Source organism: Pongo pygmaeus, chromosome 6, assembly GCF_028885625.2.
Source record: "Pongo pygmaeus isolate AG05252 chromosome 6, NHGRI_mPonPyg2-v2.0_pri, whole genome shotgun sequence".
Lineage (NCBI taxonomy): Eukaryota > Metazoa > Chordata > Mammalia > Primates > Hominidae > Pongo > Pongo pygmaeus.
The window spans coordinates 890341-916740 of NC_072379.2; the positions used below are offsets into that span (position 1 = coordinate 890341).

The following is a 26400-nucleotide window of genomic DNA, read 5'->3' on the forward strand; positions in this document are numbered from 1 at the left end:
CCCACCGTCTCCCCAGGCCTTCGCCCACCCCTCCCCGCCCCCGTCTCCCCGGGCCTTCAGCCCCCGTCTCCTGGACTTTCTGCTGTGGTCCTTGTTGTGTGCTGCTTTTCTGTGGCTTCATTTAATACTTTAGACTACTGGCTGTACAAGTTTAAAGCACTAAAGGATGGAGAATTTAAATAGATTTATTTTGCCTCAGTACTCAAATCCTGCCTCATAGTCATGCCATGTTTTGAAGAAAAGTCCAATAATTCCTTGTATGTGGAACAACGCCAAGACGTCTTTCACTTGGAAAACACAAGTCCAGCCTGAAAGAATTCATGAAGTGCCTGTGACCTGACGTTGAGGACCCCGTGGGACTGTCGTCATCATGATCTCGTCCCCAGGCTGCCCCGGCGGAAGTGTCCGGTCAGCGTGACTGTTTGGCTTTCTGCGGCCATCAGCACCGCATGGGCTCACCAGCGCCTCGCTCCTGAGGGCACAGCTGGAGCCCCTCCTCAATGCAGGCAGACGCAGCCTCTGCTGCCACAAAGCCACACAGCCCTGCATTTGGCATGCGGCTGCTTTTTCTGTGCCAGCTCACGAGCGCCACCGGCACAGTCTGTGTCACCTGGCAGGGCCGACAGGTTTCCTGCACGGGGTTGCCACAGTGTTCCTGCATGGCAGTTCTCCTGCTCCTGGCCATAACATCCTTCTCAGAGGGCTTGGTGATCCCGACCCTCCCAGAGGAGCTCACTGGCCTGCAGCGTTGTCAGTGTGATGCTGGTGAGGATCTGGTGGTGAGAGCACTGCATGGCTTCAGTGTCTTAGAGACTGAGGGAGAGGGTGGAGCTCAGCCCTCCCCTGGCACAGTTCTCTCTCAGAAGGACGTGCACGGTCACTGGAGGGCAGACTTCATATGAAGCACCAATCACGTGATGGGACTGGACTGAGAAGCTGTCAGCTCCTGGGAAGTAAAGAGAATGTTTACAGAACACAGGGACAGCAGATAGAAGGGACCAGCCCCCACCCCGGGACCAAGGTGGAACCGCACCAGAGTGTCTCTCCAGACCGTTGGGTGGAGGGTGTGGCCCAGCTCACTGAACGTCAGGAAGTTGCTGTGGTGCCACACTGTGGAATGTACCAGCATGCTGGGAAAGCATGTGCACAACAGGGTGACTCACCAGGCGTTTGGCTGCAACACCCCCAAGAGGGGTACCAGGGAACCTCAGTGTCCCTCCAGCACCCTGAGCTGGCAAGGGCTAGGCTCTGGGCTGGCAAAGGGAGAGCAGTTCAAGGCTCAGCTCCATCTTCACAGCGCAGCAGAAGACGGCTTGGGGGCTGAGGGGCAGTAAATCCACAGCTGGCATAGAGGAGAAGCCGGCGGGTACGTGCCCATCGTTCACCGTCTCTTCTAAACATGAATGAAATGCATGTGTCGTCCTCACACACCGAAGGCAGGCTGCCCGCATGGTCTCCTCTTCCGTCGCGCACAGCAGCGCGGCTGCCTGGGCGCAGCGTCTGCAACTTCTCAGTCAGTCCCTGGGGACGTTGTGCTGTGAAGAGTGCTCTCCGATCGCGTCTGCATCCTGCAGTTCTGCCCCTGCACCTGGAGGTGGAGGTGCGATTGCAGGCCAGAGGCAGATGTGTGCACAGCGGGCCGACCTTGCCAAGCTGTGCCTCTGGGGCTGCACGCTGCACCGTGGCCGGGTTAGGTTAGAACGTGCGTTTTCCCAGGGTGTCAGCAGCGGACTCTGACCCTTGATGTTGGTCGGATGGAGGCAGTGGTGGTTCCCTGTGATGTTGTCCCTTCTTGCTGTGCAGCGTGGAGGGCATCTTCCCACGACCAAGCACCATTGACGTTCACCTTTTCTTTGAAGTATGTTGTATGTCTCACCCATTTTTCTTTAAGGTTCTGGTCGTTTTATATAACATATGGGTTGGCGATAGTGGCCCTTCGAGGAGTGAATTACAAATGCCTTTCCCAGCTTATCTTCGGATTTTGCTCATGGCAGTTTCTACCATGTAAAACTTATTTTTATCTCAGTATAATCAGTCTTTCCTCTTCCTGCTGCTAAGTGGGTAAGAGCATGCTCACACTCTTAGTCCTCATGTTTTTCCTTTCCCCAGCCTGACATTTACCCCGGTAACTGCTGGGCATTTAAAGGCTCCCAGGGGTACCTGGTGGTGAGGCTCTCCATGATGATCCACCCAGCCGCCTTCACTCTGGAGCACATCCCTAAGACGCTGTCACCAACAGGCAACATCAGCAGCGCCCCCAAGGACTTCGCCGTCTATGTGAGTGCCCTTGGCCGACCCTCCTCCTCCCACACCTTCCTGGAAGTTCCCACAGATGAAAGCAAGTGACGTGAGCGCACTGGGGACCACTAACTCCCGCTGCCCCTCTGCCCTCTCTCAGATTCAGTGTTGAGGGGAACATTCGAGTGCTTTTCTAGGGAGGGTAACTTAGAAATGGCATATTACCTGATGTCCACTTTACATACAGTACTACACTGACCAAGGTAGACACGCCTAAGAATTTTGCTTCTCACCGCCCTTGCCAAGTTGCCTGTGAAAAGTGTTCTGGCAACTGGATGACGTGGGAGCAGCTGGCTGACAAGAGGACTGCCATGATCCCAGCCCCAGAGAAACCCGCCATTAATACTGTGGTATTTTCTGGTTTCTTCACCATGCCTTTAAAAAATACAGTTGAGCCTGTAATCCCAGCACTTTGGGAGGCCAAGGTGGGTGGATCACCTGAGGTCAGGAGTTCCAGACCAGCCTGGCCAACGTGGTGAAACCTCGTCTCTACTAAAATATACAAAAAAAAAAATGGGCCAGGCATGGTGGCGCACGCCTGTAATCCCAGATACTTGGGAGGCTGAGGCAGAAGAATCACTTGATCTAGGAGGTGGAGGTTGCCGTGAGCTGAGATCCTACCACTGCACTCCAGCCTGGGCAACAGAGTGAGACCCTGTCTTTAAAAAAAAAAAAAAATTACAGTTGAGACAGTAGTGTTTATGAAGCTTTAAAATTTTCATAAAATATTTCATAAAAGTATTTCTGCCTTTAAAGAAAGTTGGCTAGGCTCATGCCTGTAATCCCAGCACTTGGGGAGGCCGAGGTGGGTGGATCACCTGAGGTTGGGAGTTCGAGACCAGCCTCGCCAAAATGGTGAAACCTATCTCTACTAAAAATACCAAAATTAGCTGAGCTTGTGCATGCCTGTCATCCCAGCTACCCGGGAGGCTGAGGCATGAAGATCACTTGAACCCAGGAAGCGGAGGTTGCAGTGAGCCAAGATTGAGCCCCTGCACTCCAGCCTGGGGGACACAGCAAGACTGTCTCAAAAAAGGAAAAAAAAAAAAAAAAAAAAGAGGAAATTGTATTACGAGCATTTTTCCATGGCAGGTGCACTCTTTATGGCCATCCTCAAGTAGCATCAATCCCCCGTGTTTATCTGGCCGGTTCTCCTCTCACTGAGTATTTCTTTCCCTTTTCCACTTCCCTGTGTGAGCGTCGCTCCTTTACACCTTCACTAATTCCCGTGGACGAGACATTCACAGGTGGCGTCACAGTTTCAGAGGGCAGCAGCATGTTGTACAGCCGAGTCGGTGCACTGTGTTACTAGCGTTCTTTCTTGTCTTTTTTTTTTTTTTTGAGACGAGGTCTTGCTCTTGTTGCCCAGGCTGGAGTGCAGTGGCGCGATTTCAGCTCACCACAACCTCCGCCTCCCGGGTTCAAGTGATTCTCCTGCCTCAGCCTCCCGAGTAGCTGGGATTACAGGCGCGCGCCACCATGCCCGGCTAATTTTTGTATTTTTAGTAGAGACGGGGTTTCTCGTTGTTGCTCTGGCTGGTCTCGAACTCCTGACCTCAGCCCTCTTTTTAAAATTTCTGCTAACTTGATAGGTGAAAAACAGTATTTCATTTAATCTGCATTTGTCTGTATTTCAGATGCATGCTGCCTTTTTTTGTAAATTCTAGTCTTCTTTTTGTTCATTTACCTTTTGGGATCTCAGTTTCCTTATGAATAGTTGAGCTTTTTAGTATGTAAACAATAATCGTGTCATTCTGTTACAGATATACTTTCCATTGTTGCTCTTAATTTTGTATTAACACTCAGATGCCCTGAGTCTTTCAGAAGCCGTTTTTTTTTTTTTTTTTTTTTTTTGAGACCGAGTCTCGCTCTGTCACCAGGCTGGAGTGCAGTGGCACGATCTCAGCTCACTGCAATGTCTGCTTCCTGGGTTCAAGCGATTCTCCTGCCTCAGCCTCCTGAGTAGCCGGGACCACAGGCGCCCGCCACCACACCTGGCTAACTTTTTGTCGTTTTTAGTAGAGACAGGGTTTCACCATGTTGGCCAGGATGGTCTCGATCTCCTGACCTTGTGATCCACCCGCCTCGGCCTCCCAAAGTGCTGGGATTACAGGTGTGAGCCACTGCGCCCGGCCCTGTATTTTTATTTCACTGGTGATTATCAGAGGCAGTAGTTACATCTACTCACTCGCTTGAATTTCTTCCATAGCTTTTCTTATCCCTAAAAGTCCTTTCCATTTCAAAACAGATATGCAAGTAGTCTCTTGTATCTTCTGCTAGTTTTCTGACTCTGATAAAATGTAACATAAAGCTTACCATTTTAATAAGTGCATAGTCCAGTGGCGTTAAGTCCAGTCACACTGTTGTGCAGCCATCACCACTGTTATCTCCAGAGCTGCTCCATCTTCTAGTCTGAATCTGTCCCCATTGAACCCTGACTGCCCACACCCCAGCTTAGCCTGGCGCCCCCTTCTGCCTGCTCTCTTGCCGAAGTCGGTCTTCTGTGGCCCCTCCTCCTGCTGGTGAGGCCTCATCTCCCCGGGCTCAGCAGGTGCTCCAGAGCTTCCACCGTGAGTGCTGAGGGCAGCAGCTGAGCGTGGTCTGTGTGTCGGGCGGAGTCACTTCTCTGCCACTCATTAGTGTGTCCTGTTTTGGCCTCAGTTTTCCGAATGTGTATAACGGGGAATCGTGCTGACCTCAGGACATGTTGTGGGTTACATGAAGCCCTCAACAAAACACACCCCTTCCTCCCAGGGAAGGCCTCGTGACTGTGCCATGGAGGAATGACCTTCTCTAACTGATGTGGAGGGAAACGGTCCTGTTTGCTCAGTGTTGGCTGTGGAAGGGAACGGTCCTCTCTGCTCAGTGTTATTTTTCCATTAGTTCATAATTGTGTATGGTCTTGTTTTCAGGGATTAGAAAATGAGTATCAGGAAGAAGGGCAGCTTCTGGGACAGTTCACATATGATCAGGACGGGGAGTCGCTCCAGATGTTCCAGGCCCTGGTAAGAACTGGGACTTGCACTGCCTGGGGTCTCTGAGTCCCATAGCTTCTCGTGACAGCAGGGCCCAGCTGGCATCGACAGACTGGAAAGCAGCGTGAGGACTGTCCTTTGAAAAACGTTAAGCTGCGCTTCCTGGCTCTGCGTTAATGAGCCTTTCCATGGCTAATAGAGTTCTCAGTTTTACCCGTGCTTCATGCCCTGTGATACATTACTTACAAGGATCATATTTAAAACGTTAACTTCCGGCTGGGCGTGGTGGCTCACGTCTGTAATCCCAGCACTTTGGGGGGCCGAGGCGGGTGGATCACGAGGTCAGGAGTTCGAGACCAGCCTGACCAACATGGCGAAACCCCCCTCTCTACTAAACATACAAAAATTAGCCAGGCGTGGTGGCGCACGTCTGTAATCCCAGCTACTCAGGAGGCTAAGGCAGGAGAATCGCTTGAACCCAGGAGGTGGAGCTTGCAGTGAGCTGAGATCGTGCCATTGCACTCCAGCCTGGGTGACAGGGCAAGACTCTGTCTCAACAACAACAACAAAAGGTTAATTTCCAACTTAGCTGCTTCCTGTCAGACATCACATTTGGGGATGTGATTGGGCTTGGGGTTATTAATATAAAATACATGTGTGTTTTTTTTTTTTTTTTTAACCTTGATTTCAGAAAAGACCCGACGACACAGCTTTCCAAATAGTGGAACTTCGGATTTTTTCTAACTGGGGCCATCCTGAGTATACCTGTCTGTATCGGTTCAGAGTTCATGGCGAACCTGTCAAGTGAAGACACTACTCATTATTTTTGTACATTTTTGTATATACTGGGACAGCCTGAAACACTGGAATCCTTCATGGACGAGGGCATATACAATGATGGGACAGTGCCACTCCTTCAATAAACGTGGCTGCTGGCCAGAGGACGTGAGTGTGACGGGTGCCCTGGCGCCACCTGTTGGGTGCTCACTGCCTCTGCAGGTGCAGAGGGGTCAGCAGCAGAAGCGTGTTGAACACGTGGCTCTCAGACACTCCTTGTTTTTAACGGGAAGCTCTTTGTATTTGCATTTCCTTGACAAAGGAGCAAAGCAGAGGAAGCTGAGAGTCTGGCGTGTTCTTGACGCTTTGGTCTTCAGTCTTGCACTGGCTCTTCTAAAGGACTTTTGGAGGGCAGATAATTTCATCTGTTAAATCCAACACACATTTCTTTCAGGGAAAAACAATGTCACCAAATTTTCAGAGTTCTAAACCCCTTTCCTTCAAGCCGGGATTTTCCTTTTTTCAGCACCAGTAGGTACTAAGTCTCCAGATGGGGAAATAACTAAAATGTGTTTTTCTGCTTTGTTCGCTTTTACTTCTGAGAAAGATTTCCAGTCAGGACTTGCTGTACCAACATCCGTGGAGGAATATGGGAGCGTTTCGCTCTTCTTGTAGGCTGAAGTCAGTCTGACTTGAGGGGGCTGGTTTGGATCTAAGCAGACACCCAGATGGGGTTCTCTGGTCTCAGCAAGGCTTTTCCTGTTGGGAGTCACAGTAAATAGAAACCCAGAAATCTCATCTTGGGTGTTTTCAGGGCTCGTTTTGAGTTTTGCTGAATAGGGAGTGTGAGACGCCCTGCGCCTCTCTCTCACTGGTGGTGATAAGAGGAGAGCCGTCTGGTGTGTCAGGGTCACGAACCCGTTACATTTCAGGATGATCCTTTTTCCTTCAGCAGCACTTCTTACTGGCTGTGGCTGGAATCTGCCTTTTATCACAGCTGTCACCATTCTCACGTGATTCTTGTGAGACTCTTTTTGGTTATAATTACTATTTAATGTTTAGACTATTTTACTGAGCAGACTTTATAAATGAGATATCTACAAGGCACTTAAAGTGTTACAGATGTTTTACCTTAAGAATTATTTAAGTTGTGTTGGGTTAAGACAGTTTTTGGTGTACCGTAAATGTTGTGTTTTCAGAAAAAGACAAAACGATGGTGCTGACTGGTTTTTTGTATATTGCACAACAGTCCTCAAATACACTGATGTATGAAACTATTCATACATCAAGCAGCATTTTTTTCACTCTCCTTAGAATTGGAACTATGCAGTTAAGGCAGATAAAATGTACAGATGTTTCATATATTACAGGTTACATATATAAATCAAAATTTCCTATATAAAACTGATTTGGGATTTGGGGTGGAAATATTTTGAATATTAATTTATTTTTAAAGATGCAAGATAGGACTTTGTGCAATGTATTTTTGTAAATGCTTTTCAAAATATCTGTCTTTGGTAGTGCTTCTGCTGCTGCCACCAAATTGATAAGATGCTATTAAGAGGTTTAAATAAAGAGTTTTAATTTTTAAAAGTGCATGGGATATAAACAGTCTATTTCTTTTCTCAGTTTGTCTGTTTCTGCCCCTGGGATGTGGGGAGGGACTGGGTTTGCTGGTTCTTGTTAGCAAGCTCTGTAGCACAGCCTTTGAATGATAACCTGTCCTCCAAGGCCTTGAGGCCTCAGGTGTGCCAGGCACCTCTTTCTGTAGGGTACCATTTCCACTTGGAAAACGGACTGAATTACAAGTTGCTTGATGGGCAGAACATTAGGAAAACTGATGGCTTTCCTCAGGACAGTTTTCATCGCTGCTTCTGTAGCTGAAGGCAGGTGCTGGCACCAGGTCACAGACGATAGCACACACACCACACTGTTTTGCACCTGGCTTTTCCCTAGTTACCAAGTGTGTCCCTTAAGAACTTTTTTTTTTTTTTTTTAACAGCTGTTTTTCTCCATTGTATGCACGGCTGGATCATGGTGATTCAAGGAGGGCCCAGCTTAAAGGCCTTTGTTTCCTTTTTTTTATTATAAACAATGCTAACCTGTAAGAGTGGGCTGTTAGAGTGGGCTGACCCTGTAAATCCAACGGAGTCTTCGGACCAAACCGCTTTCAAACCCCCATTCTTAGAGCCAAACCGCTTTCAAACCCCAATTCTTAGAGCCAAGCCGTTTCCAACCCCACATGGCTAGGGCTGGGCCTCGGGCACCGTTTCTAACTCTCTGACTGGGGTTGGACCCCGTTTCCGCAGGCTGACGGGGCCGGACGCTCTAGGCCGACCCACTTGCCCCTTCCAGCAGGGCCCGAGCCCTGGGGAGTGACTGTCCGTCCACCCAGGCACAGCCGCAGGTCCCCTGCCACGGCCAGGGAAGGACCACAGGTGGTCTTTTGAAAAGGAGGAAAGCCCCCTCAGCGATCCTAAGAGATTTTTTTTGTTTGTTTGGAGACACAGTCTGGCTCTGTTACCCAGGCTGGAGGGCAGTGGTGGGATCTCGGCTCACTGCAACCTCCACCTCCTGGGTTCAAGCAATTCTCCTGCCTCAGCCTCCCGAGTAGCTGGAATTACAGGCGCCCGCCACCACGCCCAGCTCATTTTAGTATTTTTAGTAGAGACGGGGTTTCGCCATGTTGGCCAGGCTGGTCTCGAACCCCTGACCTCAGGTGATCTGCCCACCTCGGCCTTCCAAAGTGCTGGGTTTACAGGCGTGAGCCGCCGCGCCTGACCCTATAAAAGTATTTTTAATTTAAACATTTTACACATTGAACTCTATAGCTCAATGGCTGATGTTACACCCCGCGCGTGGGGAGGTCCCACCCCGGGACGCTTCCTGCTCGGGGTCAGCCGCCCCCGCAGCCTCAGTTTCCGCGCCGCGCCCCGCCAGGCAGTTTCGTGCCACCAGCCATTGCGGCGCGAGCCAGTCCCGGCCCAGGGTCACGTGCCGCTCCCGGTCCCGCTCCGGGACACGTGTTGCCTGCGGCCCCGCCCCTGGGTCACGTGTTGCCTGCGGCCCCGCCCTAGGTCACGTGCGGCCAGTCGGCCCGCCCGCCCCCGACTGCGCGCGACTCCTCGCGGGCCACCGTAGAAGGGCGTCGGGCGGCCGCCGGGACGGAAGCCGGGAGGCGCTGCCGACCGCGCCTGCGACAGCGTCAGCCCTGCGCGGAGCGCCGGCCCGATGGCGGCGGCGGCGGCGGCGGCGATGGCCGAGCAGGAGAGCGCCCGGAACGGCGGCCGCAACCGCGGCGGCGTCCAGCGTGTGGAGGGCAAGCTGCGCGCCAGCGTGGAGAAGGGCGACTACTACGAGGCGCACCAAATGTACCGGACCCTGTTCTTCAGGTACCCGCGCCCGGCCCTCGCCGCGGCCCGGCGCCCGCCCCCGCCGCCTCCCATTGGCCGCGCCGCCTCGCCCGCGCCCCCATTGGCCCGCGCCGCTGCCCGTCGCGGGGGCGAGCTGGAGCCAGGGGCCGCGGGTCGCCCGGCGGAGGGTCTGGGCCGCGTCGCCGGGCTCTGGCCCTGTGTGGCCCGGCGCCCCCGTTCCCTCGGCCTCTGACTCCCGCCTCGGCTTCCTTCCCCTCCCCCGCGTTCTTCCCCGGCCTTCCCCTACCCCCAGCCTCCACCTGTTCCCTCCTCCGTCCCCACACGCCCCTCGGCCTTCCTCTGTCTCCTCGGCCGCCCCTCTCTCTCGTCCTTCGGTCTCTCTCTCCGGCCGCCTCCCCCGCCCCACCTTGGTCTCGTTCTCTCTCCCCGGCCTCCCCCTGCCCTCCGTCTCTCTCTCCCCGGCCTCCCCCTGCCCCCTCCGTCTCTCTCTCCCCGGCCTCCCCCTGCCCTTCGTCTCTCTCTCCCCGGCCTCCCCCTGCCCCCTCCGTCTCTCTCTCCCCGGCCTCCCCCTGCCCCCTCCGTCTCTCTCTCCCCGGCCTCCCCCTGCTTCCTCCGTCTCTCTTTCCCCGGCCTCCCCCTGCCCCCACGCCTCGCTCTCCCCGGCCTCCCCCTGCCCCCACGCCTCGCTCTCCCCGGCCTCCCCCTGCCCCCTCCGTCTCTCTCTCCCCGGCCTCCCCCTGCTCTTCGTCTCTCTCTCCCCGGCCTCCCCCTGCCCCCTCCGTCTCTCTCTCCCCGGCCTCCCCCTGCCCCCTCCGTCTCTCTCTCCCCGGCCTCCCCCTGCTCTTCGTCTCTCTCTCCCCGGCCTCCCCCTGCCCCCTCCGTCTCTCTCTCCCCGGCCTCCCCCTGCCCCCTCCGTCTCTCTCTCCCCGGCCTCCCCCTGCCCCCTCCGTCTCTCTCTCCCCGGCCTCCCCCTGCCCCCTCCGTCTCTCTCTCCCCGGCCTCCCCCTGCCCCCTCCGTCTCTCTCTCCCCGGCCTCCCCCCGCCCCTCCGTCTCTCTCTCCCCGGCCTCCCCCTGCCCCCTCCGTCTCTCTCTCCCCGGCCTCCCCCTGCCCCCTCCGTCTCTCTCTCCCCGGCCTCCCCCTGCCCCCTCCGTCTCTCTCTCCCCGGCCTCCCCCTGCCCCCTCCGTCTCTCTCTCCCCGGCCTCCCCCTGCTCCCTCCGTCTCTCTCTCCCCGGCCTCCCCCTGCTCCCTCCGTCTCTCTCTCCCCGGCCTCCCCCTGCTCCCTCCGTCTCTCTCTCCCCGGCCTCCCCCTGCTCCCTCCGTCTCTCTCTCCCCGGCCTCCCCCTGCTCCCTCCGTCTCTCTCTCCGCGGCCTCCCCCTGCTCCCTCCGTCTCTCTCTCCCCGGCCTCCCCCTGCTCCCTCCGTCTCTCTCTCCCCGGCCTCCCCCTGCTCCCTCCGTCTCTCTCTCCCCGGCCTCCCCCCGCCCCTCGTCTCTCTCTCCCCGGCCTCCCCCTGCCCCCGCCTTTCTCTCTGTGCTCCCTCTGCCCACCCCCCGTCTCTCTCTGTTCCTCCTGCCCCCAACCCCGGCTCTCTCCCCAACCTCCCCCTGTTCTCGTCCCTTTCGGCTTCCCGCTCCTAGCCTCCACCGCCCCGGACCTCCCCCACCTCTCCCGTGGCCTCCCGCACTCCGCTTCCTTCCGCCAGGCCTTCACCTGCTCCCCACCCGGATACCTCCCTGCCCGAGACCTCCCTGCCCGCTCTCCCCCTCCGTGTTCTCCGGCTCCACCGCCCCTCCCCCACCTCCCTGCACCTCCCGCTTGGCCTCCACCTGTTTCCCCTCCCCCTGGCCCTCCCAAGCCTTCGCCTTCCCGCCCCCCTTTCTCTCTCAGGCCTCCCTGCCCGGCCTCCCACTCCCCTTTGTCTCCACCCTTTCGGGTCTCCTCTTGCCTCCCCAATCTCTCCTCTTGCCCCCACCTGTTCCGCATTCCCCCATCTCCCTGCCTCCCTCCTCCTGGCCTTCAGGTCCTCCAGCCGAGCCCTACACCGGGCTCCATAGGAAGTCGCTGGCGTTCCTCTCACCGAGGGTCCAGGCTGAGAGTGAAACCTCTTCTCTGTTGACGCCGCCCGGCCTGCCGAACCGAGTCAGCCGCCTCTGGACCTAGGCTCGGTGACACCTGCGCGGCCCGGTGTAGCCTGGAGGGCGAGCGCGAGCAGAGCTGGCTGTGCTGGGTTAACTGCACGTCCCTCGGGACTGTGACCACGTGGACGTTCCAGGCTGCTGCGTGGCTTGGTTGATACTTTTCAAGACTGCTCTGTTACAGTATTCCTGCTGTCATAGTTACTGCAGAATGTACAGTTGTTCTGTGTGTGGCATTCTGTAAATTATGCATATCAGATTATCTGTTATGGTTCAGGTCGGGGAACAGTCTGGCCAGTCACTAGGAATTGGGTGTGTTTTAAAGATCATTTCAGAGGATTTAGTCTTTTCATGGGGTACCTTTTACTTCTAAACTGCCACAGGACCGTGAATGTTTTGATACTGTATTTAAGGGCAGTTGGTCTGGTCTTTATACAGTTTAGGCCTGTTTTCAGGGGTTTTTTCCTTTTAATAAACTTTTTTTTTTTTTTTTTTTTTTTTTTGCGACGGGGTCTCGCTCTGTCCTCTGTCCCAGGCTGGAGTGCAGTGGTGGGATCTCGGCTCACTGCAACCTCTACCTCCCGAGATCAAGCTATTCTGCCTCAGCCTCCTGAGTAGCTGGAATTACTGGCGCGCGCCACCACGCCCGGCTAATTTTTGTATTTTTAGTAGAGACGGGGTTTCACCATGTTGGCCAGGCTGGTCTCGAACTCCTGACCTCGCGATCCGCCCACCTCGGCCTCCCAAAGTGCTGGGATTACAGGCGTGAGCCACCGCACTCAGCCAGTAGACTTTACCTTTTAGAGCAGTTTTTGGTTTGCAGCAAAATGGAGTGTGGTGTGTCCTGAATTCCCCCCTTAGCCTCCTGCCCCACAGACACCCCTCCCAAGTGGAGTCCCTCAGGGACCCATCACCCACATCGGGGTGCATGCCTGGTGTGTGGGGGGATGAGGAACCCCATGAGAGCATCACACAGTGCAGCTCCACTCCCTGAAGACCCTCTGCTGGGCTAGATTTTAAATACTTTCTTTCCATAGCAAGTGGAATCTTTACCTGGAGAACTCTGGAGGTGCCACTGTGATTGTAGTTTGCTGGTTCACGTTTGAATTAAACACCGTCTGTCGTGCCGGGCCTGTGCCTGCACCCCGCTGGCTGGAATGTAGCCTGGGTAGGCGAGTGGCCCACATGCAGCGGTGCCAGGTGCTGGTGAGCCCAAGCGAAGGTGGACTCACCAGCCCCAGCCACGGAGCAGGTGCCATTTCGTTGCTGAAAACACTTGTTTGTGCCAGGAAATGAGAAAAGAGGAGTGTTTGTGTCAGTAGTTGTCAATCTTAGCTGACCTGAACGGGCTGGGATGAGGTCCTGGCATCTGTGTTTAGTGTTCACGTTGTTTGTACGGACCCTCCTGAACAGCCCGGGCTAAGGACAGTGCATGTGGGCCCCTGATCATAGGCTTATGAGGAGACCTCTTACATGACCTGAAGGGCAGCCTTGTTTCCAGAATTTTCTATTAACCTCAACGTAGTATAAATACACACCAGCCAGGCTACATCGCATTTTATTGTTGTATTGTAGATGCTTTTGTTCTTTGAAAACTGAGCTGTTTAATTGGTTTAGAAAGAGATTCGCTTTCCTCCTTAGATGGAACTACTAATTTTATCTGTGGAAGAAACAAGTCTTTGATGCATGACGTTTATAGCGATACGTTTTTAATGCTGGTTGAATTTGTCACTGAACATTTAGCAGCTCCCAAATGGCACGGGTTGTGATAGCGCCTTCAACCTGATTGTTCTTCAGGGATCAAGGCAAAGGTGTCAGTAGGCACTAAACCGTAGAACGCGAGCCTTCCTGTGGGTAGAGGGGCCAGTTATAGAGCTGTGTGATGGGGAACTTTTATGTCGTTCAAGATTCACCCTGATGCCTGCTGTGCCTAGGGATTTGTATATAAATATTTGCCCAATTTGCCGGGCGCAGTGGCTCATGCCTGTAATCCCAACACTCTGGGAGACCGAGGCGGGCAGATCACCTGAGTTTGGGCGTTCAAGACCAGCCTGGCCAACATGGAGAAACCCTGTCTCTACTAAAAATACAGAATTAGCTGGGTGTGGTGGCGCATGCCTGTAATCCCAGCTGCTCCGGAGGCTGAGGCAGGAGAATCGCTTGAACCCAGGAGGCGGAGGTTGTGGTGAGCCGAGATCACGCCACTGCACTCCAGCCTGGGTGACGAGAGGAAACTCCGTCTCGATAAATAAATAAATATTTGCCCAATGATTAACCAGCAAAAATGGATCTCCCCCAAAATCAACAGGTGTTCCTTGTTTTGAGCCACTTCTACAGTGACGAGGGATTTGTCAGTTTTGGTTTTCAGTGATGAGTCCCTGGTCAAGGGTGAATTTTCACAGTGAAACGGGGAGTGATGAGCATTCTGTTCTCTTAAGCCCTCTAGACAGCAGGCCCTGCTGGCCACATGTGACATTGTGAGGTCACCCGGCAGGGGCACGGTGTGGCTTAGCTCGGAAAGCCTGGGCTTTGGGGTCACACGCCACCTCTTACGGGGCCCGGGACACGTTACTGAACCTCTCAAACCTTGGCTTGGAGCCTTTCAAACCAGGAATGAAGACTGAGTCAGCAGCGGCAGCTGTCACCTCGCTGTCATCCGCTGAGACACCGTCCTTGTCTTTCCGGGGTAGAATTCCGTGTGGATTCCCAGCTCTGCCTCAGAGTACTCCATGGGTGTGTCGCTGCCAGAGAAGTCACATTCCCCAAGTTACGCTTTTTGTTTTTTGAGACAGTCTCGCTCTGTCGCTCAGGCTGGAGAGCAGTGGTGTGATCTCGGCTCACTGCAGCCTCTGCCTCTTGGGTTCAGGCAATTCTCGTGCCTCAGCCTCATGAGTAGCTGGGAACTACAGGCGCCCGCCACCATGCCTGGCCAATTTTTGTATTTTTGTAGAGACAGGAGTTTCACCATGTTGGCCAGGCTGGTCTCGAACTCCTGACCTCAGGTGATCCACCCGCCCCGGCCTCCCAAAGTGTGGGGATTATAGGTGGGAGCCATAGCACCCAGCCATTTTTTAAAATGCCTTTCTGTCAATAAATATATGTAATTGCACATTTACATTTAAATATTTATGTAAAATGTATAATTTGGTGAGGTCTGACATGAATGAACTATGACCAGTCAAGACATGGAAGATACCACAGCTCTGCGGGGCTCTGCAACCAGGCCTCCTCACCCCCCCTCCCACCCCACCCCATCCCTGGCACCCGTGCATCTGCGGGCTGCACTCAGGTGAGGTGGCGTTTCCTGGAGTTTTACATATGTGGAATCACAGTGTGTGCTTTCTGTCTAACCGCTTGAATTCATTCACCACGGAGGCTGGGAGACTCCTCCAGAGCGTCCGCGGTTCCTTTTATCGCTGAGTGGTTTTCCCTGTGTGTCTCCAGTACAGTCATTTATCCCTTCAGCTGTTGGGTAAATTTACCAAAAGATACTGTTTGTTGGCTTATTTTTAAATATTCTAATGTTTATTTTAGCCTCGGGCAGGTGTGCAGGCTTTGTTGATTTATTTTTAAATATGCTAATGTTTGTTTTAGCCTCAGGTCTGTGTGCAGGCTTGGTATATAGGTAAACTCGTGACTCGGGTTTGTCGTACAGATCATTTCAGCACCGGGTACCAAGCGTGGGTACCTGACAGTTTTGTTAAAATGGTTTTCTGAGCCTCTTCCTCTTCCCTCAGGCCGGCCCCAGTGTGTGTTGTTGGCCCCTCTCTGTCCCTGTGTTCTCATCATTCAGCTTCCACTTGGAAGTGGGGACGTGTAGTGCCCGGGATTCTGTTCCTGCGTTAGTTTGCGAAGGATAACGGCCTCCGGCTCCATCCAAGTTCCTGCAAAGGGCATGATCTCGTTCCTTTTTATGGCTGCATAGTATTCCGCGTTGTATATGGACCACATTCTCTTTATCCATCTGCCGCTGACAGACCCCAGCTTGATTCCACGTCAGTGCTGTTGTGAGTGGTGCTGCAGTGGGCATTTGAGTGCGTGCGTCTTTATGGTAGAACCATTTAGAGTCCTCTGGGTATAACCCAGTAGTGGGGTTGCTGGGTCGAATGGTAGTTCTGTTTTTAGTTCTTTTAAGAATTGCCAGACTGCTTTCCAGGATGGTTCAACTAATTTGCACTCCCACCAGCAGGTACAAGCTTTCCCAAGAGATGCTGTTTTAACTCACAGCCACAGCAGTTTAAGGTGAAGGAGAGGGAAGGAATTGGGAACCCAGCAGGTTGGTGTCCCTGGATGTGTGCCCCGCAGAAGTCGGGCAGCAGTTTCTGGTCCGCGTGGTTACGCTAGAGAGCAGCTGACCTTGCCCCGGGGATGGCGCTGGTTGTGGTCATCACCTGATTTCTCCAGACTTCTCCCTGCTGGGATGAAGAGTCAGCTCCCAGGCCAATGGGATTATCAGGGCACTTCGGAGCCACCATCCAGGCCTTGAGGAGCCTCAGCCTTGGCTGTAGTACTTGTAGATTTGCATTTAGAAACTTGATGTGGCTGAGACCGCAGCCCAGAAGGCTGTGACCTGCAGCAGCCGCCCACCTGTCTGCCTGCACGGTCGTGGGTCTGGCTCCTCCTGCCACGTGGTTCCTCCTGCAATGTGTTTGCGTGATTTTTTTTATTGCGGCCTCTGATCTCCTTTTGTGTTTTCAGTCATCTAAAGAGATGTTTAAAAGGAAAATGGTCTAGTGTGTGCTGTGCACACCGTAGCCCAGGGCCTAAGAGGAGCGTCTTGTGAAGGAGCTGTAGTTGCCGGCTCAGGTCCCTTCTCGGAGTGACTGCTGGCAGAGCAGAGCAGGCCTCAGCCGCCCCTACAGGAGCGTCCAGCCAGCCCTGCATCGGGGCGTGAGTGCGCTTTAGCTCGCGGCGGTCGGCAGAGGGGTCCTTGTGAAATCTCCTCTGGCTCCCTGTCCCGAGGCACCTATGTGTGTCTTGAGTATTTCCTCTTCATCCTTCATGTGTCCCTGACAGCTGAACGCGCAAGCCAGCTTCCTTCTGCCAAGAGAGAAGGGCAGGATTCGCCCCATGAGCTCGGTCTTTCTTCATTTGACATCAGCAGTCTCGACCACTACTTCTAATGCTTGCGTTTCTGTGTTCTGCTTTTTAATGTTTTTGTAAGAGGAGCAAAATCAGCTAGATTGTTTGCCCAGACCCTTTGCTCTGTGGATACAGATGTTTTGGCCGGCAGAGAGCACCAGCGCTCGCTGGCTCTCAGCGCCTGTCAGCAGGCAGAAGCCGTTTCCCTATCTGGAAGGCACGTCTGGGTGTCCTCACAGCACGGCCAATAGTGTGCAGCGTGCAGAGCCGGGCCGGGAGAAGGCCCGGCCATGCCCAGCTGCCCCCCACTCTCCCCAGCCTCGGGCCTGAGAGGGTACCTGTCCTGGCTTAGTCACCTGGAAACCAAAATCCTTCGCAGCTCCCAGAATTCTCCAGTACAGGAGGAGAAGCCGTCCACGTTCGGAGCCGCCTTAGATGGTTTGCCCGTCACTGGCATTCCTGGACCTGGAAACGGGTGCCCCCAGCCAGGCCGGGGACCACTGTATGCCCAGAATTCTCCTCCCATCCTTTTTCCCCTTGCCCGGCTCACAGCTGCCCCGGGAAGAAGGGAGCCAGCCGCAAGGCGCAGTCCAAGCCAGGCCAGGGGCCGTGACCATTGGCAGTGCCCCCCAGAACAGGCTCCTCGTGCAGGAATATGGGTCACTGCCTTCCAGGGAGTCCTTCTTTTCTTCTGGTATCTAAGTGGCCACCTCTTGCTTTACCTCAGACAGAAGCATCCAGAACGCTGTGGTATCGGCATAAGCAGAAGCTGGTGTGGTGCTTGCTCAGAGTCGGTGCATGCAGTTCTGCCCATGGCTCCACTGTCAGCAGCATGAGGCCGGGTGTGTCTGGGAGCTTGTTTTTCCAGAGTGCCCTGTGCCAGACGGCTCCCGGCCTCCTCTGAGTCAGTCACGGCCCTGCAGGACTGGAAGTAGGATGGCCGGTCACAGAGTCAGTGGTCCTGTCGAGGCTCCTGCTGTGGTGTTGGGGTGGGTCTCCCTCCAGAACCTTTACTGTGCAGGGAGCGCAGCAAAACCCGAGGCCTGCCAATGGCCTGCAGGCTGACGGGGGGCGGGGGCACTTTCTCTCTTGGGTGCAGGCTTTTCCCTCCTGGTGCCCTGCCTCTGTGCAACCCGATGGGGTCTCCTGTGGGGGGAGGGCCTGTGTGCCAGGCTAATGAGATGCCCGGATGTGGCGGGGCTGTCTGTGTTTGGGGTCCCTGGCTGTGGTGCCTTCTGAAGAGGAACCCTTTTCTGTGGTTAACTGAGCAGCCAGCCGTTTGCGTTCTTGGCTGGCCTTCCCGTCCTGGCAACACCAAGGTCATTCCGGTCCTCAGCGGCATTGCTGTGTCTCTTTATCACCTCCACTGCAATTGTTTTTTGTTTGTTTGTTTTGGAGGGATGGCGCCTCACTCTCATCCGTCAAGGCAGGAGTGCAGTGGTGCAGTCATGGCTTACTGCAGCCTTGACCACCCGGGCTCAAGCAGTCCTCCCACCTCAGCCTCCCGAGTAGCTGGGACCACAGGTGCACGCCACCATGCCCAGCTAATTTTTGTGTTTTTTGTAGAGACAAGGTCTCACTATGTTGCCCAGGCCAGTCTCAAACTCATGAGCTCAAGCGATCCTCCCACCTCAGCCTCCCAAAGGGCTGAGATTACAGGTGTGGGCCCCCGAATCCGGTCTGCACTGCTGTTTACTTAGTATTTTTCTTTAACTAGATTTATTTTTAAACAAGGTTTTGTCCAAGGACATTTGGCTCGCAGGCACAGAGGTGATTAACTGGTTATGTATCTTTTGATAGTAAGGCGGTGATAATTAGGAAAAATGTGTAGCCAATGAAATAACATGTTCTGGGCCCCACCACTGGACCTGGGAGGTGCAGCGCGTCCCAGCAGAGGCCGCCTCCTGCCCTCCACGCCTGCTGTTCTCGCAGGCAGGGGCTCTGCTGCTTACAGCAGCGCGGCCACCTCGGCTTCTCTCCACATCGTCTGTCGCGCGCTGGTCCCCACCACACCTCTCGCCACCCCGTGCCTCTGTCTCTGTGCAGCCTGAGGAGCTCCAGCTTTCCCTGCCAACGGTGCTCTGGGAGTGGGGACGTGATGCAGGGCGAGCATGATGCAACGGGGCACCCCAGACCCTTCCCTCCCGTGGGGGGGGAGGGTTGCGGCGGGCAGAGGGCAGGGACACTGGCCCCGTGGGGGAAGAAGGTGCTGTCACAGCCGTTACTGTCCCCCGTGGGACCCCAGCCTGGAGCCCCCCATCCTTTGGCTCCTGCCTGTGGCCGCCCAGCTCTCAGGTGGCCACACACACATCCCCTGCTCCTTCCCTGCGCACCTGCCCTGCCCAGCGGCCTTACTGGTCCCAGCTGCTGAAACCGGTGAGCTGCTCCAGGGTGAGGCTGCTTTCTGGCTCCTGGTGTATTTGGACACAGATAGGCCCTTAGTGTCCAGAGGCGCCCCACGCAGCCCTCATGGTCAGCAGGACATCCAGGATAGACCCCCTCCATGCAGTACCTGGGCCTTGGGAGTGGCTGCCCTGTTCTTGGCAAAAAGTGTCTGTGCGTATGGGGAGCACCCCCTTTTAGGATGCCACCTGTTCCTGGGCGCCTTGTTTTTAGCTTCTGACCTGAAGATGAGCGGGGGAGCGCAGTGGCGAGGGCGCGGCTCACGGTCTCCTTTCTGTGGCAGGTACATGTCCCAGAGCAAGCACGCGGAGGCCCGGGAGCTCATGTACTCGGGAGCCCTGCTCTTCTTCAGCCATGGCCAGGTAAGCCGTCTTGCTTCCTCCTGCATCCCTTCCTGCTCTGGGCAGGCAAGTTGAGGTGGGAATGACACGGGAGAGGCCTGATGGGCAACCTTGCGCTGCCCTGGGCCTTGGCCACTGGGGCTGCGGGTGGCAGAGGGGCCCAGAGTCCCCGGCTCGGCTGCTCCACTCTGAAGGCTAGGGCTCTGCGCTGCGTTTGTGCACGATGGGGCTGAGAGGGCGTTGTGTTGGTATAAACGGTCCTGTCCGTTTTCATTTGATTCTCGGCCAGGAGATCTCTGTTTTTCGGTGGCATTGCCAAGGGACGTGGTGCTCAGAATAGACTCCTCAGCACTGGCCGCGCTCTGGTTTCTGCTGGAAACCCAGCCTTGTCTTTTCTGTCCTGAACAGGTCAGGGTTTTGTTCTTGATTTTTGTGTGTTGCTTTCTTTTGTAGCAAAACAGTGCAGCAGACTTGTCCATGCTGGTCCTGGAGTCCCTGGAGAAGGCGGAAGTGGAGGTGGCTGACGAGCTGCTGGGTGAGCATCCGGCCCTTCACCCCAGGACCCTGTGACAGCGGCCCCAGTACGCCCCTCCCCGGGCCTCTGCACTGTGTTTTGTGTGTGCGTTTAGAGGTCTTGTGTGCTCTGGGGTTAACTCTGCTGCAGAGGCAATTCCCACCTGGTCCCAGTGAGCCGGGCCCCCTGGCTGACCCTGGCCGAGCACACTGCAGGCTGAGCAGGACCTGCTGTGACTCATAGGCAGGGCATGATTGGGGCCCTGTGCTCTCCACTGCTCCAATGCACAGTGGCCTCCTCGCCAGCCGGCAAGGTGGGGCACCGCTTTGGCTTGTCGGCCTGTCCTTTCGGGTGACGTGCAGTTGGCAGAGCCCTTCTGTGAGCCGCCCGGCTACGAGTCCCACTCCTAGTCCCTGCTGTTCTGGGAGATGCCCCTGGGCGAGAGCCAGGTACCCAGAGCGGCCACAGCTGTTCCTGGACTCCAGCTCCCCACGGCACCTTCCCCAGCCCCCACCTCAGCCAGGGCATCCGTCCTTCCTCGCTGTGCTCTGGGGCATGTGGCGCTGGCACTGCGGTGGGCAGCTCAGTGGGGTGGTCCACAGCTTACTCAGAGATGCCCAGCAGCTTCCTCTTCCTGTTAAGTAGTTGCGGATGGAAATCCACTTCTGTGAGGCATGTGGGACAGAGAGCCGGAGTTGCCGTGCGTTCCTCTGATGAGGGTCTGTGCTGTTTGCAGAAAATCTGGCTAAAGTGTTCAGCCTGATGGACCCCAACTCTCCTGAGCGCGTGGCCTTTGTGTCCAGAGCCCTGAAGTGGTCCAGTGGGGGCTCTGGGAAGCTAGGCCACCCCCGGCTGCACCAGCTGCTGGCCCTCACCCTGTGGAAAGGTAGGCCTGGGGCCAGGGCAGGCGTGGGCACCTCTCTGCTCTCACGGTATTGATTTGCACTGTGCGTTCCAATATATCAGGGTCGCCCACCAGGGCAGGGATGGGGTTTCACCCTGTGGTCACGTGGGCCAGTCCATGGAGGCCCATGCGCCATGCTAAGCCCGGGATCAGAGCCACTGCACCCAAGCTGCGAGAAGGGGGGCAGGCGGCCGCCTCTCCAGGCCTTCCCATGGGACGTTCTGATCCTCAGAGGCAGCCGTGCCCTCACGGGGCCTATGCGTGCTGCTGCTCCTTTCTGGAACGTTCTTTCCAGCATTGGGATGGTGCCATGCCCTGTTTTTCTCCTTTACGCTGACCTCATCTTCTGATGAAGCCTTTGTGGGGATTAATCACCCTGTGGTGGGGTCTGGTTGTCTACATGGTGTGGTTGGTGTTTTTAGTTCCACGCAGCTCTGAGGCGAGAGTGGTGCTGGGTAAATGTTCATTGAGTGACTTGAACGAGGTGCTAATGGGGGTTTAGAAGCGTCCTCCCCAGGGCATTCCCTGAGATGGCAAGGGCCCCAGCGCCGTGAGATGGTTTCCTTCCTGCCGTCAGGGAGGCCTGCTCGGGTCTGCATGTGCTTGGGCTTGGCGGGTGGGGAGGCGGCACGCAGGGTAGCCCCCGCACTGGAAGCTCTAGGAACTTGGATCTAGGCTGAAAGCCTTTGCTCTAGAGTTCAGGGCTGCTGAGCTTGGAACAGCTCCTCCTAGACACAGCGCGGCGCGGTGGCAGCTGCATGAGGGCCCACGTACCCTGCACACGTCAGCAGCCCTTCCGACCTTGTCCCTGGTCATGTGAAATGCACACCCATCCGACCTCCGACCTTGTTCCTGGTCAGGCAGGTTCTGCCTGGGCTGTGACGGGAGGCTCGGTGCCCTCAGGCACCCGGCAGGCGTTCCCGACCTTCTCCCTGAGCGACAGGGATGGGAAGTAGAGTTAGGAGGCTCTCCTTGGAGGAGCTTGGCGGAACCCGGCCCTGGCTGTGTGCCGAGTGGCGGGGCACCCACAGGGAGATGAGCTGGTGCCTATCTCTTGCCTCAGTCTCCCTGTGGTCGCCTCCTTCCTCAGAAGGGACTGGCCCAGGGCTGGTGCCTCCTTGGCCCCTGGAGCATACCTGCTGCTGCTGCCTTCCCTGGCCTCTGGCGACAGCAGGCCTCCTGTACTCCACCCGTCCCCAAGCCAGCATGGCTCCACACAGAACACGGCCGCAGACAACCGTCCTCTGTTCTGCATAGCGAACCGCCGCTCTGTGTGGGCCCCACTGCCAGGTTAGGGAGGCAGGAGCTGCCCCCACCCCCTGCCCGGGAGCTGTTGCCTATCCTTCGGATGAATCAGGAACAAGTGCGTCAACACTGGGTGGCCGCCCTCGCCACTCCTGTGCACAGGCCCTGTGGGGAGAGCCAGGCAGTGGGTGGCGTGGGACAGGTGACGTCCATGCGCAGTGCCCAGGAGACCTGCATGGCAGCTCCTAAGATAGGTACAAGCGATCATAAGGAGGGACGTAATCTCCCCACCCACCACAGGATCAGGTTGAGGCCGTCCAGGGAGCGCGTGGGAGGGCTGCGCTCGGCGCGTCTGCAGAGATCCCCTGAAGAGGGGCCCTGGCTGCCTCCCACTGGGGTGGGTGCGGGCCCAGGTCCCCGACACCATGACGGTGCTGTGGGACTTTGATGGACCTCACCTGGGGAGCCCAGGCCTGCTCCATGCCAAGGTGGCCATGCACGGTCTCTGCAGTCCTGAGCACAGGCTCCATACAGGACCTGAGGCCTGGGCTCCATGACACTTGGGCTATGTGCTTCCTTGGTGCTTCCTTCCTGGGGATGAAATCACACCCATAGGTAAAGGTTTGGGAGTGGAGGGAGACAACAGGAGACAAAGCAAGGTGACGAGGACTCTGGCAGCCACAAAGGCAGCAGGAGGGCCCTGGAGGCTCCTGTTGGGCAACACAGTCAGGAAAGGGCCCACTAGGTGGGAGAGGCGGGTGCCTGGTGAGTGCTGAGATCTGCACCACGAGAAGGCTGGGCTCCCACGGCATGCATGGGGCCTGGGAGTGGAGGGAGCGTGAGCGGGTGTTAGGATGGGGCTTGGGAGTGGAGGGAGCGCGAGCGGGTGTTAGGACGGGCCTGGGAGTGGAGTGTGTTTATGAGATGTTGAGGGTTGGTCGTTGGGTCAGTGCGGTGAGAACATCAGGCTGGTTTCTGCTGTTGATCTACATCCGAGGTGCACTGGCCTGGGCCCTGATTACATTGCTTCCCTGTAAGTTGCTTCTGGTAGGTGAGAAGGGTCATATGGTAACACTAATTGGTCATAACAACGCACGTTAATGTGGTTGGATTAAGCAGCTCCGAGAGCTTGGAGAATAAACGTGTTGCATAGCTGAGTGACTTTTCCCTGTTGATCTGTTTATTTGGTGCTGCGTGTGAGGCCTGGGCTGGCTCTGAGTCCCTATCAGGTACCTCTGCCTGTGGGCTCTGGCTGGGCTCTCCTCCAGGGCGGGCAGGCGGGCTAGAATTAACATGGAGTATCTTTCCACCTTTCCTGTTCTGTGTTATATTCATGAAATGTATTTAAATTTTTCTGTGTTTCCTTTGCAGAACAAAACTATTGTGAGTCGCGATATCATTTTCTGCACTCAGCGGACGGGGAGGGCTGTGCCAACATGCTGGTGGAGTATTCCACGTCCCGCGGCTTCCGCAGCGAGGTGGACATGTTCGTGGCCCAGGCCGTGCTACAGTAGGTGGCTGTGGCTCTTTGGGTCTCGGCTTCCATTGCTGCCTTGGCCGGGCGGCCTTAGAGCAGGTCCCCTTGTCCCCTGTCTGAGCCGAGCTGCAGGATAAACTGAGTTCACTCTGGGCAGAGCCCACAGTGCACTTGTCAGCCTGACCCATGATTTTTCATAAGTTTAACCAATTTTAAGAAGTATTTTAGAAACTCCCCCTTTCCCGACGGGCACTGGAGTGCCCTACACGCACCCCTCTTGCCTCTCGCCCACTGCCGGGAGGCCCCGCGGTCTCTGCTGTACTGAGGCCTGCCTCGGCCAGTTCTTTCCCGCAGTATCTGGAAATGCGGAGAATTGTGAGCATCTACCTCGCGGGCCCCTCCCGCCAGCTCGCTGGGGCGTCCTGCGGGCTGGGCTCCGGGCGCTGCCTGCTGCAGGTGCCTTCGCTTCCTTTCTCACGAAAGCCTGACTTGTGCCGTCAGCTTCTTCCCACAGAGCAAACACGGACTTCAAGGCGGGCGTTGGGGATTTGATGTAGGATTTGGGGACAGACACCCTCTGACCTCAGCGCTGCCCACCGTGGAGCTCTGCCAGGAGCTGGCGTCCGTGACTTAAGTGAAAAGCTGGGTCAAACCCGGAGCTCCCTGGCTCTGCGCCACGCTGTGTACATGTTTTCTCTGGGATGATGGTGGCCCCACCCGTGGGGCGCTGAGCCCTCCCCTTGGGTCCTCCTCGAACAGAAGCCAGGGTCTGTGCGGCACCCGCCGGCTGCTGGGCCGTGGCCGGGTGTTCTGGTGTGGGCCGGCACCTGACGGGTGCAGGCAGCCTTGGGAGAGGAGAGCTTGCTCGGTGCGTCACGTAGTCGGGGCTCAGGCTGGGGCCCGGCTCCGGAGCCTGGTCACCTTCCCAAGCTTCATTCTCGTCACCTGTGAATCGCAGGCTTCCCTGGTGTGCCCTGCACGTGAGGGGAGACACGCGTGAAGCACCGGGTCCCTCCGTGGCCTGGGGCCGCGGGAACCGTGGGCGCACGAGCTTGGGAAGGATGTGTCGGAGGTTGGCGCCTGTGCGGGCAGAAGCTGTGTCCTCCAGCCCTTCTGCCACCAGCATGTTCTCATTTCCAGGTTTCTCTGTTTAAAAAACAAAAGTAGCGCATCGGTGGTCTTCACGACGTACACCCAGAAGCACCCGTCCATCGAGGACGGGCCTCCATTTGTGGAGCCGCTGCTCAACTTCATCTGGTTCCTGCTGCTGGCTGTGGACGGGTGCGTCTTGGTATCCTGCGGGGGGAGGGGGCTGTGAATGTGTAGACGTGATGGTGTGGATAGCTGTGTGGGTGTATGTGCAAGTGTAGCTGTGGGGTGTGTAGCCGTGTTGGGTATATGTATGGGGTATGAGTGCTGGGTGTAGACGCGGCACCGGTGTGTGTGCGGGTCTGTTGGGTGTAGACATGGTAGTGCGGGTAGCTGTGTGGGTGTATGTGCAAGTGTAGACATGGCATGGGGGTGTGTAGGTGTTGGGCCTCTGTGTGGTGGTATAGGGGTGTGGGGTGGTGTGGGTGCAGACATATGGGGGGTTTGTGCGGGTGTTGGGTGTCCATGTGGTGTGGGTGTGTGTAGATGTGGCGTGTGCAGGTGTGTTATGTGTAGACATGTATGCAAGTGTGAGTGCAGGTGTAGACGGATTGTGTGCAGGTATTGGGTGTTTGGTGTGGGTAGTTGGGGTGCGTGCAGGTATGTGTGTGGTGTGTAGACGTGTGGGTAGCTGTGGGGGTGTGCAGGTGTGTGTAGTGGGTATAGACGTGGCATGGGTTGCTGTGTGTGTGCAGGTGTTGGGTGTTTGCAGGTGAGTGTTGGGTGTAGGCGCGGTGGTGTGTGCAGGTGAGGGTTGGGTGCAGGCGCGGTGGCGTGTGCAGGTGAGTGTTAGACGCAGGCGCGGTGGTGTGTGCAGGTGAGTGTTGGGTGCAGGCGCGGTGGTGTGTGCAGGTGAGTGTTGGACGCAGGCGCGGTGGTGTGTGCAGGTGAGTGTTGGACGCAGGCGCGGTGGTGTGTGCAGGTGAGTGTTGGACGCAGGCGCGGTGGTGTGTGCAGGTGAGTGTTGGACGCAGGCGCGGTGGTGTGTGCAGGTGAGTGTTGGGTGCAGGTGCGGTGGTGTGTGCAGGTGAGTGTGGTCCTGTCCTGCTCACCCAGCACGTCCCTGTGTCTCTCTGTCCTAGTGGGAAGCTGACGGTGTTCACTGTGCTGTGTGAGCAGTACCAGCCATCCCTCCGGCGGGACCCGATGTACAACGAGGTGAGGGCTTGGGGCTAGGGAGGGAGGAGGGGACCCCACGGCCTGGGTCCACCCGCTCTGAGCCCGCTGCCTGTGCCTTGCAGTACCTCGACCGCATAGGACAGCTGTTCTTCGGCATCCCGCCCAAGCAGACGTCTTCCTACGGAGGCCTGCTCGGTAAGCCGGGGCGCCTTTGCCACACCCACCACAGCCCTGGGTCGGTGTGGAGTTGTCGTCTCTGCCCAGGAAGGTCCAGTGCAGTCCTTCATGTAGAAGTGGTTTTCTGCTCTTTTAAATGTTTCTCAGTTTACTTTTGTTAGTAGGAAATTAGATTTCAGAGTTGAAAATTCTAGCACGGTGGTTCCCAGCCCCGTCTCCACTCCAGAGCTCCCCATCCCTGAGGTGTCTCCCATTTCTGGCAGGGGTCACATCGCGTGGCCGGCTGCGTGCTCACCTGTTTCTCTGTGCGCCACGCCAGATGGCCTCCGTGAGCCTGGTGTGCCCGGGACACTGCTGGCCGTTGTGCTGGGGCAGGCAGCGCTGCCGTGGCTGTGGGGTCGCGGCAGGGCTGGTGTCTCACTGTGGGT

At 56.3% G+C, this 26400-nt stretch overlaps 2 protein-coding genes and 1 long non-coding RNA gene across 55 annotated transcripts in view; 2 read left to right on the forward strand and 1 right to left on the reverse strand.

Annotated features, from left to right (window-relative positions):
• The window catches only part of SUN1 (Sad1 and UNC84 domain containing 1), a 59941-nt gene extending 52295 nt beyond the window's left edge, over positions 1 to 7646 (forward strand). For all 47 annotated transcript variants that reach the window (XM_054496962.2, XM_054496969.2, XM_054496968.2 and 44 more), the window contains 3 exons: positions 2110 to 2277; positions 5211 to 5303; positions 5965 to 7646. In XM_054496962.2, coding sequence (XP_054352937.1) covers positions 2110 to 2277; positions 5211 to 5303; positions 5965 to 6081 — 378 coding nt within the window. In that variant the 3' untranslated portion in view covers positions 6082 to 7646. The remainder of the gene's footprint in view (positions 1 to 2109; positions 2278 to 5210; positions 5304 to 5964) is intronic.
• On the reverse strand, positions 1 to 11706 carry LOC129041439 (uncharacterized). The gene is made up of 3 exons (XR_008503880.2): positions 11504 to 11706; positions 1164 to 2957; positions 1 to 946 (listed from the first exon to the last, which is right to left on the reverse strand). It is a non-coding gene; the product is annotated as an uncharacterized LOC129041439 (long non-coding RNA).
• GET4 (guided entry of tail-anchored proteins factor 4) overlaps positions 9150 to 26400 on the forward strand; it is a 19354-nt gene continuing 2103 nt past the window's right edge. For 2 of the 7 annotated variants that reach the window (XR_008503878.2, XM_054497012.2), the window contains exons 1-8: positions 11906 to 17632; positions 19330 to 19408; positions 19841 to 19922; positions 20638 to 20787; positions 23422 to 23560; positions 24668 to 24808; positions 25759 to 25834; positions 25918 to 25990. Coding sequence is in view for 5 of the 7 variants with exons in the window: in XM_054497012.2 (XP_054352987.1) it covers positions 17442 to 17632; positions 19330 to 19408; positions 19841 to 19922; positions 20638 to 20787; positions 23422 to 23560; positions 24668 to 24808; positions 25759 to 25834; positions 25918 to 25990 (931 nt within the window). In the remaining 2 variants the exon portion in view is untranslated. Of the gene's footprint in view, positions 9443 to 11484; positions 11592 to 11689; positions 11715 to 11905; positions 17633 to 17656; positions 18720 to 19329; positions 19409 to 19840; positions 19923 to 20637; positions 20788 to 23421; positions 23561 to 24667; positions 24809 to 25758; positions 25835 to 25917; positions 25991 to 26400 lie in introns of those variants that run through there. The other 5 variants (XM_054497013.2, XR_008503879.2, XM_054497016.2 and 2 more) reach the window with 5 other exon arrangements.